The sequence below is a fragment of the Buceros rhinoceros genome, unplaced genomic scaffold, assembly GCF_000710305.1.
Source record: "Buceros rhinoceros silvestris isolate BGI_N320 unplaced genomic scaffold, ASM71030v1 scaffold8254, whole genome shotgun sequence".
Lineage (NCBI taxonomy): Eukaryota > Metazoa > Chordata > Aves > Bucerotiformes > Bucerotidae > Buceros > Buceros rhinoceros.
Window position 1 is genome coordinate 20,701 of NW_010407610.1, and position 20,034 is coordinate 40,734.

A 20,034-nucleotide genomic window follows, 5' to 3' on the forward strand; every position below is an offset into this window, starting at 1 on the left:
TTCCTTGCTGGACAAAGTGAAAACACAGTGTAACAGTGAAGAGACCTATCAATCCTTCACATCACATCCACCCAGCAGCTCACTCAGCCTTGACTGGCCACCCTGCACTTCAATGACTCAAAAAGCTTGGGGGAATCTTTTGGTAAGTCAAGATGGGAGGAAAATATCAAGAATATTAATGGCACTTAAGAGGTTCTCAATAACCCTCACGTATCAGAGGATGTTTGTCATCACTCCCAGGCGTTTTAGTCTCAGAGCAATTTTTTCCTCTTCCATTTCAGGATTTAATAGACCTTCAAAGAAAAGAGTTGTCATAGTTTAGTTTCAATTCTTTTCTTCCCTATCTTTGGTGGGGGGGGTGAATCCACCCCTGAAGAGAAGACTTAAATCAAGATTAACTAAAAATGTAGATCCATAGGATGACGTTGAGAGAAGTATCGCAGCTGCAGCAGTACTGGCTTCTCCAACCCCAAGTGTTCGCTTCATGCGTTACGCTGTTTCCGATAAACCTTCTCTGCAACAGGATTAAAGGCAGTCCTAAAATATCAGTGCTAATTCAGTGCTCATCAAGATGTCCTCAGGGAAACAGGATAAAAAGGAGAGACTAAGCATAATTATGCCAGAGGAATATTAGTAGGCAGGCTGGTCTTTGGCAACAAAAAGCAAACAAGTTTTCCTTACTATTTCCTTCCAAAGCAGTTTGAGGAGTCAATGAATGCAGAGGCACATTAACCCAATGCCGTGCTTCCTCCAGAAACACGGTGCAAGGATCAGAAGGGAGGAGGGAGGAGAGAAAGCCAAAAAACACCAGAGGAAAAAAAAAAAAAAGTCAGCGCTGCTTTCACACAGCCCAGTCCCCCTGGCTAGTAAAATACAGTCAGCAATGAATCCTTAGACTTACAGAAACAGTTTTCTTAAAGAAAATCCCAGTCCCCATCAAAACGTTCTCTTCTCGCTGCCTGTAACTTCCAGCATTACAGAACCCACCAGCAAGTCTTGCAAATTGTATTACCAAACCGAATTAAGGTCAGAGTTGTCACAGGGATTAGGACACCAATTCCTTACGGCCACGTCGACTGTACGGAAGCTGTGAAACACTTGGCCGAGCACTCCTCTGCGAAGCTAACCCCAACCCGACACAACCATGCATTTGGTTTCTGTCCAGGGCTAAACCTTTCCATCAAACCTCGAAGCCCCTGGGTTGTGTGTACCTGCTGCTTCTACAGAGCATTTGGAAAATGAAGAGAGCACAGGAGAAATCCACTACACCATCCACAAAGTAACGCTTGCCCTACCACCACACTGCTTTGAACGAGAATTACTAGGAGGACAAAGGGAAAGGCAGTGTGAACGCATGTTATTAACTGCTGAGGTCAAGGCACGGGGTAAGGAGTCTTCTCCTGAAGAGAAATCCTGACCCTCATAACCAAAACACACCCAAAGCCTCACTTGTTTTTACTGTGGTCACACTTCAGCTTTACAAGTCTTGCAGAAAAGGCAACACTTGTGAGATCCAGCAACCCATGAGGTTTGGTTTTCCTTGCAGAACGTGCCTCAAATCCCAGCGCATCACTGCTCCACCACTGACCTGTTCAGCTGCAACACTGGGCCATTAAACACAACTCTGCACCTCCCTCGTTCTGTGACAGCTCACGCTAACTCAACCCGTCTCTCTGGAGAACACTCTTCAAACTGGCAAACTGGGCTTCTTGAACACACTGTTTCACAGCTCTTACCCACCCCCATTCCTTTGTCCTCCCCGTTTCACAAGGCCTGAAATAGATTTTTGGCTCGTTCTCCACCCTGCTCCTCCCAAAGGGCACGATGAGAGCTGCCCTGTGACGCCTGCCGGGCTAAAGGTCCTCCCAAATGGGAAATTCTTCCCGGGGACAGGAATAGAGCAGCAGTCCGATGACCAGCGGTCAGCAATGCTCCCTACCTTTGCTAACAGAGCGGGCACTGTGCGCGGCTCTGCTGAATCAGTTCAACACAATGGAGGATTTCCAGCAACACTGAACACAGAGTAACTACTGAGATGCATCAGTTGTTTCTGCTGAACAAAAAATCTTCTGCTTTCATAATCTACACCAGAAATCTTTATTTTGTTATTGAAGCACAAAATATTAAACATACAAAAGTTTGGATTAGCAGAAAACGATCTCTAACCACCCCTGATCTGAATTAAAGGCATGAAAGTATTAACGTACCAAGTAAGAGGTGAGCACTCCCTGTTACCAGCACAGAGGAATTGTGTTTTAAGAAACTGCGTTGTTCAGAGCCACAGCTCAGGTCCAGATCTCCTGCTTATCACTGTAAGCACATCTCACAAACACCTGGGAGCTACAAGGACAGTGAATGTGAATGATACTGAACATGCCATAAATGCACAGCCAACCACCTCCACTGACCTGAGCTAATGGTTATGGTATTTCTACAAGGGTTTGGTCGTGTTATCCAAGGGAAATGCATTCCTATGGTTTCAATTCTGAAGTTGAATTATTATGATTCAACTTTAGATGTCAAATGTTGAAAACTCCTTAAAGAAGAGGTCTATGAATATGCTGTAACAGAAAAATCATGACTTGAAGTAACTGATCTCCACTCCTTCATTCTCATTCCCATCCTACCTCCACCTCCCAAAGCAACCTGTGCACCAACATGGACATGAACTGCAGAAGAACAGATTTAGAATTATAACTTTAGAACATCTTGGTCAAGGATTATGCTGCAAATAAATGGTGGCAGAGGCTGCCGATGACTGAATGGGAATACCTGTGATTAAAAGAGCTACTTCTTGGTGAGAGACCTGTTTCTACCAGTTCAAAGTTAGATTCACATTTTTGATTTCAGTGGTTTAAGACTGAAAGTCTACCAAAACATAAGGCGTAGTCAGAAGATGAAGGACACCGGCCATTATGTGAAAGCCTTGGCTGGCAGGGAAAGCCCAGCTCTCCCTACCAGTCATTGACCTTGTGTTGCCACTGACAACCATAAAAAAAATTAACAGTAGGAGTTCATTACAGGTATTATTTGATGTCCTAATGACTAGAAAACCTTTGTTGTTCAAGTTTTATTGACTTGAAGACTTGAATCAATTCCCTGAAGTGCCTCAGCAGGTCCCACCTCCAGGCTTGGGAAGCAAAGACAGACCAGCATGGAGCAGCATCAGATGTCTCCTGCACTCACCCCCTTTGGACACAGTCATTAGTCATTTGTGTCTGACAGATCACTGCTTCACAAGACGCTGCAGGGCCAAGGTGGTTGGATAAAGCCACCAGTAGAGTTTACCCCTCAGGCAATCGCATTGCCAGGAGTCTGTGACCACCTCCTTGCTAAAGGAAGAAGTGTCTATCAGCTCTTCCAGGGGCCCAGTGTAAGTTCCGAAGCAGCACTGTTTGTCCCTTCCTCTGATCCAGCCCACTTAGGCAAGAACAGTCCACTCAGTAAAATACTTGCCAGGCACAAACTGCTAATGCCTGTTCCGGGTTTTTCACTTGCCTTCACAACTGCATCACCAAGGACAAACCATGAATGGGAGTTCACTGACTGACACCGCTGGCTAAAATAAGCCAGGAGCAGCTCCATATGGGCAGAGGGTACTAGAAACATAGATTCCGTTAACTTTGAAGAAGTGATTCCCTAATAAACTGATCCTGTTTTATAGTTTTCATCTATTCTCATTCTAATCAATGGCTTCATTCTTTCAACTGGCAGGAACTCAGACTACAAAATCAAAAAGAAAACAAGCACAGAAAGACCCAAACAGATTTGATGCAAAACACAAACCTCCGTAGATTGGAATGGAAAGCAGACAGAACCGCAGCCAAACACATATCACGTGAAAATTCTCCTCACTTCACCTTCCAAAAATAGTGAAATTTGCACATGCAGCAGGATCTCCAGAGACAGGAGCATGTGCACAGATATATGGAGCACCTCAAGTGCAGTAACGGCTGACATTGACTTACTTCACTAGAGGACATTTGTCTCAAGAACTTTTGGAAAGTTTGACTCAACTTCAAAAGATACTGTGCTTTTGGAGTGGGAAGCCCTCACCCACAAACCACTTGAGACTGCCAGGAATAAACTCCTTAAAATCATCTTAAAGTTTGCTCTGCTCTTCCACATATGCTTGTTATCACGGGTCCCCGGACCCAAGCTGTGGTTTGGGGCAAGAAGCCATAGGGGTGGTATTTTTCCCATAAAAACAGAGCCCCAAATATCCATTTGAGCCCCAGTTTGCTGCTTTTCCATTGCTTGTCCCCACATCACCCTGCTCAGTGGTGAGGGCATTGTTTCTCCCGGGGTGAAAGAGCACTCAGCAATCCAGCAAGCTGGAGTTTATTATTAAGCACCCCTGAAGACAAGGGCACAACTACAGAAACAAAGCCTTACAGTGATTTAAACAGAGGAAATGCCTTTTTAAAAAAGATTTACATCTCAATGGCCGGTTAACCTGGTAGCAGAAACTTTCTCCCTTGGTGTGAACTAGGTCAAACAGCTTTTAACCTACTTCCAGCCCCTCTATACCAGCTCTACAGCAGGAAACCCAGCGACTTTTCCAGACCTGCCTCTGCATTACACACACTTCTAGATATAACATGTCCACATCAGGAAAACAGCCACCAAAACATGAACCAGTATCAGACAGTGGGAGCTGCGTTTTAGTGCACTATGTCAGAAGGGCAGCTTTGCGTGTGTTTATTTCCACACATTTGTATAACATCAGAATCAAGGTTTTGTATTTGACAGCAGAGCCTTGAAGCCCAAATCCAAAGCACGTGCCCACCATTAACTCAGTCTCTATTCTACTATGGACTGAACTGATAACCAGTTTGGAGAATAAATTAAAAAATCTTCAAGGTTAAGCACTTCCCTGACCTCTCTTTGAACTCCAACATTATTATTGTTTCATTGTCACTTCAGATGATTTGTCAGCTGCCAAAACACCAACACCTTTATAGCATCTGAGCCACGAGTCATCAGCTTCCCCTCCACAATCAGACGTTTCCACTCCTACTTCAGTCAAAGTGCACTGACGCCTTTTGACATTAATCCTACCTCTTCTTTTTTAAAGAGAAAAGCTTTTCTGCTACACCTTTCAGCTTGCACAGAACATTTCCTATTAGCGTTCGTTTGCATCAGTGAATCAGACAAATACGCCGACCGAGACCAACCTCCCCGTTGTTTCTATGCCGAAGGTTTAAGGTTCTAGGTAAGAAAGCACCCCCCACCCCTTAAGTACTAGAACAGATTCTGATCATGTTCTATAGGACCATATAGCTGGAAAACGAGACTCCCAAGCTTTAGGTACGACACAAAGAGTTGTCCGGAGTTCTTACCTTGCAGCATGCACCTGTAGGCAGATTCTGAGATGGCATAAATGTGCGGTGGCATTTCATGGCGCTTCTTCCCTCTGTACATCTCGATGATGTTCTCGGAATAAATTGGGAGGTTCTTGTAGGGATTTATGACTACGCAGAACAGCCCTGAATAGGTCTTTAAAAAGAATAAAAAGAAATATTTCTGTTAGTAAGCAGTATTGAAGTAGAGCTGTAAAGAGCAGAAAATTTTTTTCATGGGTTCTGTAATATTTATCCTGGAACAAAACTGAGGTACTTTTTGTTGAGCAATGCGAAGCACTCAAATGCTATATTCAAATTACTGGTTTCTAGTTCTCTTAAAAGACTCTTTAATTACCCACATAAAAAGTAATTTAAAGGTAATAAAGATGAGGAAATACGAAGAGGAGCATCTGATCTCTTTCCCACAGATACTCTCTCATCTGCCAAGTTACAGGATTTATGGACATCTTTTGATGTTGTACAATGTGCATTCAAGTTATTTTATCAGTTCCTTCAGAAATGAGAATCTCAAACAGTCTCATAAATACCCAAGAAAAGGAAAAAGCTGATTTCCAACCACCTCCGTTTCTGCTCTCTCTCCTCCTCTTGTTTCACACTTGCACACCCTTCCTGCCCACCAGCCTTCCCCAACCCCTGCACAGGCTCCTCCAGAGAGGCTGTTCCCTCCACCACAGCCCAGCAGCCACATTTCACACTTGGTTCAGCTGATACAGGCAGAAGTTCCCAGGACTACAGTAACATCAGGAAACTCAAGAACAGATTCTACATCGCTCATTTCACTGACTCTTATTGCTGCACTTCTGTTCATCCCAAAATTTCACGCACACTGCAAATGGTTCATACCGGTTAGGGGAACAGGAAGCATCTTTCTCACATCAAGAAAACTGTTTCTTACCTTTGCTGAAGAAAGAGAAGGAATGGAGACAGTAAGCACATGGCGTTAACAGCCATGGAGAGTCTGTAGTATTAACCACGCAGCTCACAATTCTTACCACATTTGTCAGTTTAAAAAGTATTTCTGCTACATGTGTACGAACAAAGTAGCTGAAATCCCTGATCTGCCCTTTTTCCAATATATAAACGATTTTGTTTGGATGAAAAGGTGCCCTGTTCTTTCTATCCCTACAAGGGATTCTGGACAGAAATGAAAAAGAACTTGGGCAGATGTCCTGACACAAGGACATCTTGTGTCCTTGCAGGAAAAGGATCTCTCCACTTGGGTCAGATCTGCTGGGTGATAAGTGCTGCAGGGCAGGGTCTGCCCCAGCCAAACATCTTCGGTAATAAGGCATTCATGTCTCAAAAGGAAACAGATGGGATTGGGTCAACTGATCCAGCATAACCAGCAACTTATCAGTCGTTAACTCAATGTAGCCACTGGTCTGTTGGCCCAGCCTCATGCTCCTGCCACCATCATGCCCTTGCAGTAACGTACTGAGCTAGACACTACTGAAGATAAACTTCAAAAAAGAGCTGGAGTAACAGAATCGGTTCCCTGACCAAACACATTCCTGCCCACCAGAGATTCTGTAGGAGAGGGAAGGCAGGAGGGTTATTTTAACAGCATGGTACAATGGAGTCCATTAACTGATAAACACTGGATCTACATTCCCAGCCAGCTACCTGCCCTGCTGAGCTCAACCAAGGTCACCCATGACCAGCTACAATTACTGTGGGTGATACAAAGGCATCGAGCATTGCCAAAAGCCACTGGATTTCCATTCCAGTCTTCAAATCAGAAGAGAGGCACCAAGTACAATCACCAGTTCAGAATCACTGAACTGCTCCTGTGCCGAAGTTTTCCCATTTCATCAGTGCTAAGGTTCATTTATTTGAAACTAAAGTGAAAGGAGAGGGTTTAATCCCTCCGTTATAACACAGCTTTTCACAGGCTGCACTTCAAAGTGCAACATCTCGATATCCTGCACATTTGTCACTCACTTTCCTGCTGTTTCCCTGCAGAATTTAAAAGTCACACTTTCCTCAAGCCATCACCACACTGTACAGTCTTAACTGAGCCAAAGAAGATGGAGCAGAGTTCTCCCACAGGGCTCCCAAATTTCCTGACCATCATCTGTTGCGGAAAGCAGCACATGAACATATCGGTGGGTTGTTTCCATGGCTTGACAGGCACATAAACACCGAGGGACGTTTGAGTCAAATTCAGTTGGGAGGGAGGTAATCGGTACAAAAAGGCTGTACAGCTATTCTATAACTGCAGATGTCTCAGTCACTATAGGTCAGACAGCAGATTGGAGGTGTGGGCTTTCCACATGCAACCTGAAGACATGACAAGTAGGCTGAGATGGTTTTACACACCTTGAAAAGCTTCTTGGTGAGCAGCCACAGACAGAATTAACAGGAACAGTTGCAAACCAGCCTTACAAACAGACACCCTCCGTAACAAATACCACCACATAACAGTTAAAGATGCAGAGTGTTCAGACACACCCAAGGAACAGAGCAATGCCCTGAGCCTCCTCTGTTCTGCAGTGCACAGACTCTGCCAAAACCCTCAGACCGAGCACTCAAGAGCTACAGCAACCAGCCAGCCTGGAAGAAGAACCAGACCCCATTCAGTTTTCCGCTGGTAGAGGTAGGTAGGCTCACTAAGAACTCAACAGCAAGTAAAGGTGCTTATTCACCTTGAGATCACGGGAACAGCTGCAAACAAGAGAGTTGCTTGAAATGCCCATTTCTGCTTTACTGGGGAACAGGACCTAGGCAGTGTCACCGAATCGTCTGGGTTGGAAAAGACCTTTAAGCTCATCAAGTTCAACTCCTCCCCCAGCACCGCCAGGTCCTCACTGCCCCCTGTCCCTCAGCAGCACCTCCACACGGCTGGGAAACCCCTCCAGGGATGGGGACTACACCACTGCCCTGGGCAGCCTGGGACATGCCTGCACCACCCCAACAGGGAAAAAATTGTTCCTCAGGGACAACCTCAACTTCCTCTGGTGCAACTGGAGGCTGGTTCCTCTCATACTGTTGCTTGTTCCCGGGGAGAAGAGACAGACCACCCCCCTCACTCCAGCCTCCTGTCAGGGAGTTGTCAGAGCCAGAAGGTCTCCCCTGAGCCTCCTTTTCTCCAGGCTCAACCCCTCCAGGTCCCTCAGCCGCTCCTCAGCACATTGTGCTCCAGACCCTGCACCAGCTTTGTTCCCCTTCTCTGGACACGCTGCAGCACCCAAATGCACTGAGACACATTGAAACACATACTCTCCAGGCAATGCTCCAGAGACAAATCATGAAGCAATGCTCTGGCAGGGGTTTGTTATACAAACTCTCTTTCAGGACACTAATTGTGGAGTTTGAATGTTTCCAGATGCTCACAAGCCTTTATCCAGTAGTCAATCATTTAGCAATTTGGATTTGGGGATGCTATCCCGGACTCCAGAGCTCCAGTTCCTGGCACTGGCCTGTTTGAGAACTACAACATATTCCCCGAGAGACAGGTTGATGTGTGTGAAGTACCAGCAAATCCAGAGCATGCTATTGCCAGGTGAGAGCGCATGGGAATTTAGGCTCTAAATTTGGAGCGTGGGCTCCAGCGTGAGAAAGGTTTTCATGGTCTGTCTTGCCTTAAAACCACACCAAACCTTCGCTGCATATACACATACGGTGAGATAAGTAGCAAAAGCCTCGTACGACTCCTTGAGTTAATCGCTCAGCTTTACGGTTCTTGCATCAAGGAAAAAGCTCTTCTGACTGTTAGGTTGGTTCCTCCTGCTGCAATATCAAACAGCTTCTTTAAAGCATTGCTTCAGAGAGCGTTAGCAAGATGCAGGTTAATTTTCGGAATTTGTTAACAGTCAGTTCACATCACCTGAGTATCCAGGCTGACCATTTATCTCCAGTTCTTCAAATACAGAAAGTGACAGATTTACTCTATTGCTACATAAATAATTAAGCTGAAGGAGGCATCTAGACATCTCCTGTTATCACCTGAAACAGAAGCCTGCCGTTCCTAGCCCAGAAAGTGATCCCTTTTTTCACAGTGTCCCATACACAGGTAAAGCACATCCTCCAGATCGATAAACCACGCCAGCAGAGCTACTTCTAGTCTGGTTTCACTTAAGGTCACGGACCTGCCTTTCACACTCCAAGACCTATTAAGTCCTCTGTGCCTTTCCTCAGCTGAGGCAGTTACTCAGCCCTGAGTTCCAGCCTTGGAGAAGGGCAAGCAGCTCTTTGGTCCCAGAGGAGAGGCAAGCGAGGCTGTGGCCTGGGCTGGAACATAGCCTCTGCTTCACACAGCAGCTAATTGCCAGCTACCACCCACCTCCCTGCAGGGCAGGGGGACACGCCTCCCCCTCCCCAAGCTCATGCTCCCTGACCAGTGCACAGTCAAGACTGGAACGCAAAAGGTACCTCAGACATCTCTGTACAAGCCCAAACTGACAGTTTAAAAATAATAATTAAAAAGTAGTCCCATTGGCACCCAAGAGGTTGGGGTGAAGGGTAAGGAACCCACTGCAGGGTGATGAGAACCTCAGCCCTGACAGAGGCCAGCGACAAAAGCCAAGAAGTGACTCAGAGTGACTGAAGAGCAAAATCTCTGCACAAGAATGAGAAAGGGACGAAGCACACCACACACCAGCTTTTAAAGTACAGCCCAACCTTTCGAAGACTTGTCTAGTGATTCCGCACTGAAGAGGAGACTGTCACCAGCGCTGTGTTTTCACGTCTACAGCCTTCAGGTTAGGTGTTTAAGGAGAGAAAAACCTACCATTAGATGAGCAGGGCCCAGCCAGCTCACACAGTCACCACCAGCACAACTGCTCAGCCACAGCAAATGCTGGCATGGAAAACACGGGCTCTGGTGGCACCAGGGACAGAAAAGTATTCATATCCCTTCATGAGGCTCCTGTGTACCCGCATGTTGGAGCTTGGCTGCTCTACAGACACCTCGAACAGGCTCCCCAGGACTTTTGGTGCCACATACAGCTTGAAGGGAGGGTTCTCGCAACACAGAGAGCACTCAAACAGCAGTCCAGAACCCAAATCACTGCACCTCGTTAGGCTGCTGATCTCCCATTTTTTAAAGAAGCAGAGAACGACAAGAACATGCACTTTTTCACACCTGAGGGCCCTGTCTCACTTCCCTTAAACCCCTTTGACATTTCTAACACAGTAAAACCCTGCAGAGAACTCTTTCAACTTGACCCCATTTACAAGTCTTCCAAAAATCAGAGTTAATTTAAAACCAAGTTCTTGTGGCAAAGCCACCCTCACAGTCCAAACCACAGCTTTTCTTCTGCGATATAGTAGGTGCTAGATCCAGGGACTAGTTCGTGTTAAGGAAAAAGATGAAATTAAGTAACAAACTCCATTTCTTACCGGTTCTTTTAATACAAGTCTTCGATACTCAGTAATGTAAATCATCCCCAACTGGACCAGCAGGAAAATTAAAATAATTAGAACAGAGAAACTTATATAATAAGGCAGATTGTTCTAGATTATGCTCCAGCCTCACAGGAGGCAGCAGCTTAAGAGAAGAAACAGCTTGGAAAACTGCACTTGAGGAGCTGCCTGTAAGAGCTTCCACCCACGGCAGCTCTGCAACTGGGGGCTACAGCATATTTCTCATTCTTTCCCTCTTCTGCCTCAATAAAATGGAAAGTACATCCAAAAAATGAGAGTAGCACAGACCAATTACAGAGGTAAGGCTTGTAATTATAAAAAAAATATCTGCTGAAGTGGATTTAATTGAGCAATAGTAAGTGTGTTTTCTTCTTTACCCAGCAGGCACAGACACGGCGAGCAGTAAGAGCAGCGAGGTTCCAGGAGCTCTCGGCCTTACATAAGCCCTTTCCAACCCTTTTGAAAAAGCCTTTGCTAAAATAAACCAGAGTGGAGGAACAGGCGGGGAAGCTAACGCACAGTTCAGTAGTCTGAAGGACCACTGAAGTTGCACCTAAGCCTTTCCTCAAACGCGCTTCACCTTGTCGTCCTTCCTCAAGTAACAGCAGAACCAGCCATCTCCAACCTGACTTCTGCAGCGCACACACGTCTTACAGCACGTGTCTCTAGTTGAATGCCCAAACGTAGGTCGTGGGCTCACCAGCCACAGGCAGCATGAGGGGAACACTGTACACATGGTCACACCAAGGCAAGAGGTCATCTGGACACTGACATGGGTTAAGAAATGTCGAGCATTTGAGAAATTCTATTCATTTGAATCCTTTGGACAGCATGAGGTCAGGACAGGTCACACCCTGTGTCTGAGTGATCCCTTCAGCTCATCTTCCTGCTCTGGGTACACCATCTCCCTCTTCTAGTTTAACCCATCACCCCTTGTCCTGTCACAACAGCCCCTCCTCAGCTTTCTCAGAGGCTCCTTGCAGCACTGACAGGCTGCACTAAGGTCTCCCCGCAGCCTTCTCTGCTCCCGGCTGAACCCCCCCCCAGCTCTCTCCCCTCTCCTCCAACAGAGGGTTCCACCTGAGGGTCATTCTTGTGGCCTCCTCCAGCCCCGTGTCTCTCCTGTGCTGAGGAGCCCCGAGCTGGACCTGGCACTGCAGGGGGGTCTCCCTAGAGTGCAGCAGAGGGGCAGGATCCCCTCCCTCCACCTGCTGCCCACGCTGCTGGGGATGAGCCCAGCACACTGTTGGCTTCTGGGCTGTGAGTGCACATTTCTGGCTCACGTCCAGCCTTTCACCCACCAGCACCTCCAAGTTCTTCTCTGCAGGGCTGCTCTCCAGCCCTGCATCCCCAGCCTGTGCTGACACTGGGGACTGCCCCGACCCACCTGTAGGACCTTTGCCCTTGTTGAACCTCACAAGGTTCACGGAAACCCACTTCTCCCAGCTTGTCCAGGTCCCTCTGGATGGATCCTGTCCTCCACGTGTGTCCCTGCACTCCTTAGCTTGGTGTCACCTGTCCACATGCTAAGGGTGCACTCAATCCCACTGTGTCTGTCATTGATGAAGATAGTAAACAGCACCGGTCCCAGAATGTCACCAATCTCCACCTTGACATCAAGCCATTGACCACTACCCTCTGGATGCACTGTTATCCACTGAACAGTCCACCCATCCAATCTGTATCTCTCCAACTTAGAAAGATGTTGTGGAGGACCATGTCAAAGGCTTTACAGAAGTCCAGACAGATGACATCCACAGCCCTTCCCCTGTCAACTGATGCAGTCACTTCATCGTAGAAGGCCACTAGGTTGGTCAAGCAGGACCAGCCCTTGGTGAAGCCATGTTAGCTGTCTCAAACCACATCTCTGTGTGCCTTCACAGAGCTTCTAGAAGGATCTGTTCCATGATCTTCCCAGTCACAGAGATGAGGCTGGATATTGTGGAAAAGGTGTCACCTACCCTGACTTAGAGGTACTAACAGTACTTAGCTTATTCATTCCCACTCCAGCCAGTGTCTGCAGCTTCCCACTGAAGTAGAAATGAGGTAGTTACATTCCTGAGCTATGCAACAAGCTGCATTTCAAGTAACTGTCTTGAGTAAGTGTTTTCAACAGACTTAAAAAATCTAAACTACCACAGAAGTCATGTCCAGAATGCTGCCTCACAAAGCACTGAAGCATCATTTAGAGTGGTCCGGAACACACTTGGCTCTCTGCAGCTCTAGCAGTGGTACAGTACATCTCTGCAGCGTTCAAAACGGAGAATCCTCTCGCTCTGAAGCGAAAGGACTCTTGAACTGCACACTGACCAGTCACTCTCTCTAAATAAATACTGACAGTTCTTCCTTCAGATCAGCCATGAGAGTCAAATTGGGTGGTAAACTTTGAGTAGAAGCTTTCTGAATGGACACTGAAGTGAATACTTTGTCGAGACGGAGATGAAGAAAACAATTCTTCCTATATCAGAAAGCTTCTTCACAGCTTTCAGACTTTAGTTGTAGCTCTCCATCAAAGCACCTTTCTCCTCTCCATACTGACCATGCAGCATCTGTCCTCCTGACACTTTGTTTTCAGACTAAACCCTCCTTCTCGATTGTCTCCCCTGCCACTCCTATCCCTTCCCACCAAAACCAGAGACCCATTTCAAGTGTCTCCTTTTCCCCAGGTAGCAGGTCTCCAACTGGAGGACACAGCTAGGGCTCGGACAGCCAAAGTCACTTCTTCGGCTTGGCTCTGCTCACCTCCGCAACAGCGGAGAATGACAACACAAACCTCTGAGCTATGGACAAAACTGCTTCTGAACCTCCACAGCTCACAGCACAGCAGTTTCAAACAGAAAGTCAGTGATTTCCTACATTCAGAAACCATACTGGACCATGGAGAGGTGGGAATTCAGGATTCATGAGGAACCCTAAACTTTATGAAGCATGACAAGGAGATTCACCGAAGCAGGAATCTTGCTACAAAGCATGTCAGCAACAGTGGCCTTGAGAACTTGGCAGCACTCAAGGGTGACGGACCCTCAACACCCTCTCTTTCCAGTGGATGTGTCCATCTCATTGTCTGATTCAAAGATTTACACACACGCCCCCCGCCCTCCCCATGAAATCTTATTTTGCTGACATTACTTAAGCAGAAGCCAAAACCTAGGGCTCATGTCTAGAAGCCTTCTCAGTGACATGTTACATGCAGGTCTTGTAAAAATAAAGATGCTCCCTCAGGCAACAGACCTTGGTGACCCAAAACCTCTTTCAAGTAGACTCCTTTCTTAAAGCAATGCCCCCAGGAACTCAGTTTGTCATGGTATAAGGAGATTCAAGAACCACTACAAAAACAGTCCAAGGGAAATCATGTTTATTCCAAAGCCTTGGGAGTTCCTCCCTTACAATGAACCACCTCCAGTTTCCGATCTACTGCTACAAAGGCTATTACTAAACACACACTAAAGCTGGTCACTCTAAAGCAGGGCAGGCAGGACAGAAACAATTTATACAAAGCTGAAGAATCGACAGTTCACAACTAAAATCCATGAGAAGCGGCCACTGCAGCAAGACACCAATTTTGAGTATTAGTGACTCAAATGATACATCCCTGCCATAAGAAATGCATAAAATTTGTAAGAATTCAGCTATGAAACACAAGAGTGAAAACTCCATCAACCAAAGACTGAAGTGATGAGAAAAAACACCCTGCACCTTCACAGAACCAACATTGTGCTGGATGAAAACCAAGCCTCAAACACGAGCAGAGGTCACCTCAGGGACCCCCGAGGTGCTGCAGGATCACGTGCAGTCATTGATGGGCTAAGGAGGAAAGTCCAAGCGCAAGAAGTGGTAACAACAGCTTTACCCCTTCCTGGGGGTCAATGTTTATGGAGTATAACTCAAAAGAATTTGTGGAGATAGTACAGCTCCTCTAGGCAAGATTTAACACATTCTTCAGTTCCACTCAAAATAAACCTCGTGGCAAGAAATGGAGTAAGGTGACGTTAAAAGAGGAGCAAGAAACCAATTTACTTCATCTCCAAAGCACGGCTGGGATCACTGTAGTTTACGACCCAACCACTCTTCCCAGCACCTCTTGTACAAATCCGGCTGCCTTTCATCTTCTGTGCTGTCGTGAGGAGACCAGAACTAAAGCCCGGACCACGCATGGACACCATGCCTTTACAAGCTACTGATCTTCCAAGCTCTCCAATTGTGTTCAACTCCCACAGCACAGTCAAAATGCAACTTGGAGCCCAAGATCATGCTGCCTGGTAGACATCAGAAATGCTGCAAGTTCCAGGAACTCCTCACGACCCCTTCTTAGATGTTACATGAAGCTCTCAAAGTCAGCATCACCACCCAGGTCATGCCAACTGGCTATGGCCAGCTTTAGTCAGCCCTCCCTGTTCCTCCAACAGAGTCATCTTGGAGAGGCAGATTATAGACTAATGACTAGACCCACCAGCTGAATCCCTCAACGCATTTGTTTCCTTTCTAGGGATGGAAAGGAAACACATATCTGCTTCAGCTGACAGTCCTTCCTCTTCTGCGCCCTGGAAAGGCAACGCTGCTTGTGGCAAACTGAAGGAAATCAAACCAGATTCACCATCTTAACTACTTAAGCCCAACACCGCGATACAAGATCGCAGTTTGGTTACTACAGAAGAGCAATCTGGAAATTTAGACAGACCTTCAACTGCCTCTCAGCACAGCCAAACCACCATAAGTCACTTCTTCAGCTCAGGTAACTGGCTCTTGTCCTTACACCAAGCCAACACCAGCAGAACACACAGACAATGGCAACTGCCGGAGGCCGTGCAGTCAGCAGCAGCGACAGGGCCACAGGCAGGAGCTCTGGGGATCCCAGACAGACATCCCTCCCAGAACCACGCTACAATCCCCATCAGCTCCAGTTCTTGATGAAGTTTCTCTCTACGGCCTATTCATCTTTGTCAGCATTCAGCCTCTCTTCTAACAGAGCTCACAACTGCTTCCTCCCCGCTTTCAAAAAATAAGCTGAGTTTTAATTTCAAACAAGAAGCCCTTATTACAGCTGCATAGAAACATTCTTCTGGGTAACAGCAGCATCCTCCAGCAATGATCCCGTAACTCAGACTTTCGGTTAAGGCCAACAAATCCATGAGCTTCTCCACCCCAACCCAGTTCTCCCAGCCCAGGGCAGGAGGGTCACCAGTAACATACTGGGGCAGTAAACCTCTCCAGGACAGCAGCACCACAGTGCCAAGGAACCATAGAGCCTGCCTCAAGAGTTAAAGCAGAAAACACCTTTTTGGGAAGTGGGGGGGAGAAGAAAAGGGGTAAGTCAGCTACAGGATAGTATGGAAACTCCACGTGTGTGATGAGCCACCTTTCACAAAGTGGAGCTGCTCAGTTTGTCACCCAGAGTAACACAACAGCAATCAGCTCCGAACAGAGTGACAGTTCTCCAGGCCACCCTCCAGCAGCATCTGTGGCCGCGTTCACTGGATGGAGTCCTTGGGCTAGAGCCTCCTCTGACATTTAAGGCCATCAGCCTTCATAGTGAAATACGGTTATAACAGTGGTAATGAATGTCATAACTACCACCACTAGGATTGATACACATCCTGAAAACTTTTGACCTATCATCATGTTTACTTTTAATTCTCAATCTCGTCCTTACTAATTATCCAATTAGTTTTCTTACAAGCTTGCAGGGAGCATTCCAGAGGTAATTTTTGCTGAGCTCTTCTGCAACAGACCCAGTGGAAGGGAAAAAACCCAAAACCCACAGAGAAAACTCACAAAAGCAGCACAAACATGAAGGATATTTTGAAGTTATAAGAATTTTTAATAAGTTCAAGTATTACTAAGGGCCAAGTAAAAAAAAGGTGCCCTGTAAATATCTAGATGGAGGGGAAAGTGAGCCAAGTAACCAGCAGAACTCCATAAAACAGATTTAAGCTTTAGAACAAGGGTGTATTAAAATGAGCCAAGCATTTCAGCAGATGTTCCAGCTTCTTTTAAGATAGAAAGTCTACTTGTAGCTCTTAACGACCCTCTGACTCAACGAGTCACTATGCAACGAGTTTGCCAAGAGAGAAGGAGCTGCTCTTCACCGCCCGGCACAGACACTCATTTAACATCACTCCAGGAAGGAACGGGGTCAGAAGCAGCATCAATGGCGTTGTGATTCCTGACTCTATAGAAAGATGGTGACGGGCCAGATGTTCCCATCAGCGCTTCAAAACCACCGAAAAAAGAAAGCTTTATCTTATTGGTTTATTTTAAGCACTTGACCACATTCTTTCCTGGCCCACTAAGTTGGTATTAGATTCCAAAACGACATTTTGCATTCCCAGCACTCTCCAAGCTCAGCCTTGAAATAATAGCGTGGCCTCTTATTATCATTTTTAATACGCAGCAAGTTAAAACAAGATACAGGCTTATTCACACGAGCAATTACACACCAGTAATTCAACAAAGTTCGGTTTTGTAATCTCTCGTCAGCTCCAACAAGCCATTTGATACGATTCGCTGTATCAGTTAAGCATGTCTGAGGCAAGCACTCTAATGAGCGGCATGAGCTCAGCACGCGGAGTTGCCATTTCGTAGTCTATTTTTGAAAGATGCTTGCAGAACTATTTCCATAGGAGAATTTTTTATTATTTGTTTTATGACAACAGAGTTCTCGACCTCTATGCAGCACGGAAAAAGGCCCCGGACTAATCTAAAGGCTAGGAACAGGGACACAAAGGATTTGGGGCATGGAAATCAGAGCCAAGAGCTGCTTCCTGCACTTCAGGAGTAAAGGAATGGGAACCAGATAAATTCAGCTGAATTAGCACTGTAATGAATCCCATAATTAGTACTTACATAGATGAGCCCGGAGTAATACCGATCCTTTAAATTGTGCAATACTGAGGCTTCATTCAAACAGGTTAACTCTGCCATGTCTTCCACTTTAGAGAACTTGGGAGGATTCATCTTCTGGATATCATCTTTATTGACCAGCGCTTTCTTCCCATTCTCTGCCAGTTCGACCAACACTTCATCCCCTTTCTCCTCCTTGATGCTGGCTGCCTCGAACCCATGGCGCTCCGAAGGAATCCACACCAGCTTTTTGGCAGTCCAGTCAGCCTGGGTGGCAGGGTTGTAGATGACAGCCCTGTCCACGAAGAGGTATCTCTCCGGATCTTCCTGCCCGGATCTCTGTGCCATTGCCGAGGTGAAGGTGTCCACTACCAGTTACCCTGGGAATTGGAGAGGAAAAAAAGCAAAGAGAGGACGTTACATACCACGTTCTCATCAATGAGATGACTGGAGCAATGGCACATCGATTAAGTGATCTATCGCTAATTATCTTCTCTTGATATGAAGCATCATTAATTTCTCCCACAGTCTAAAGGTGCTGCTGTAGAACCGAGAGCCCCCACTCACAGAGCAGCCTCTGAGTAAACCAACCGCCATGCAAAAGTGAAAACGATCTGTCAGTGTAATCCCAGACCCAGCGCAGGGAACGCGCTATGAACTGGTTCTAATTGGGCACCAACTATGGAGAGATATTGCCACAAACGTGAGAGCTACAAACAGGAAAAACGCAGATCTCTTCCGCCCTTAAATAAGGAAGAGGAGAAAAATTCACAAAAGTAAACTCAGATTCATTTGATCAGTAAAAAGAAATACAGATACATACATGAATACGAAAGAGGTTTGTTGGGCAGCAGAGAACAGCAACCAGAAGGTGGTGAGAATATGTTTTAAAATGGGGATTTTCAACTACAGACAAGAACTGGAGACACTTGCGGTCTCTGCAAGCCACTAAGGCAGCTAAACCTTGCTCATATTCTTCCCAAAAAACATAAGCCTTTGCATTTTCGCAGCCTGCTTCTGTTCTCAGTCACGAGCACTGGCATTACCATATTCCAAAAAAACGTCTCCAGGATCTCAAGTTTACCTTAAGGCTCAAGAGGCAGCAAGGGCTGATGTTAGATTTTCCAACCCTTTCACAGGTAATTTGAAGGGAAAAAGAAAAACTGCTGCCGAGAGCTCCTGCATTCTCCTTTTACCTCTAAGAGAGGCCAGTGCATCCTTAGGTAACACCGAGGCCGCATCCAGGACTCCTGGAGCAGGCGGTTTCATCTGGAACCGCCCCAGCAGCAGCAAGGTCAAGCCTGACACCCAGTACTGGGGTCATGAAACACCCTGGGTTTTCACACACCAGATCTTTTGTGCTGAGGAATGTTGCGGCAGCTCATGGCAGCCTTCTCCAGCAGGTAACTTAAAGGTTACCTTCAAAGCACAGAAGGTTTCGCAACCCGGGTTTGCTGTCTTTCATACAAGGGTGCGCTCCCCGATGGAAGGTCTGCCCCACACCCACCCTCGGAAAAGCACGTAACTAAACCCAACAGCTGTGTCCCCATCTACGTGTGAATATTTGTTAACATTGTCCAACGCAAAATAGCAGGAAGTCACTGAACCCTTCAGAAGCTGAAGGAGCAAACCGCTCACCACAGACAGCTCACTTCAAGAGGTGATGACTCAACATTTAAGTGTTTTAGAAGAGCCTCCAAGAGAAAATTCAATGAAGAAAGAGGGAACTGCTGAGGGGACACCTCAAGTGATAGCTGGACTGCTCAGCCAGGAAGACAGAGATACTAGTCAAGGAATGGTATGTTTGGCTCAAGAAGCCCACAACCGTAACACACGAGCCTCCAACCCCAGCTCAGAAAGCTGCTTGTCTCTGCTGAGCTAGACTACAGCTGAAGTTCCACCAGAGGTCCGGAACACCACGGCCACCCTCGTGCGCAAACGCATCTCGGTGTCAGGTCCCTGAAAGCTCCTGGCCAGCTCTGACCGATGGTCAAGGCATTTTCGATAACCTCGGCCTCCGTTCTGCACACTGAGACATAGCGAAACCTGGAGGTCAAACCAGACTCACACCACAAAATTAATCATTACTGTTCCCAGCGGAATTAAAGGCTGGTGACTGCCATGAGCGCATGGACTGGCTTTATGCCGGTTCCTGAGGAATATACCCAGCACTGGGGGATCGTTCTTCAGGGTCGTTCTTCCACTGTGGCTTTTAATTCCACAGAGCCCAGCACAAAAGACCCTCCGCAGAAGCAAATCGAGTTGTAGCTCACCCTACGCGGGGCTCCCCTCGTAACAACGGCATTCAAATGAAATACCCAAATGAGCCCGTTTATCATGCAAGAATCCAGCACTCCCCAGAGACGTGTAACAAAAAAAAACCCTACACATGCTCCGCTCCTCTAAACAAAGGGGGGTGGGGGGGGAGCCCCGGCGGGGCCGGGGAGGGGCACCCTCGGTGCAG

The 20,034-nt window shown here is 46.7% G+C and overlaps 1 protein-coding gene across 1 annotated transcript; it reads right to left on the reverse strand.

Moving 5' to 3' along the window:
* Nucleotides 1-5,342: 5,342 nt before the first annotated feature.
* Nucleotides 5,343-17,918, reverse strand: LOC104492027 (myosin-10-like; the record flags this gene model as incomplete). The annotated part of the gene is made up of 2 exons (XM_010134528.1): nucleotides 17,574-17,918; nucleotides 5,343-5,499 (listed from the first exon to the last, which is right to left on the reverse strand). Coding segments are annotated over exons 1-2 (502 nt in total), but the record flags the coding sequence as incomplete, so codon positions are not given.
* Nucleotides 17,919-20,034: the final 2,116 nt, after the last annotated feature.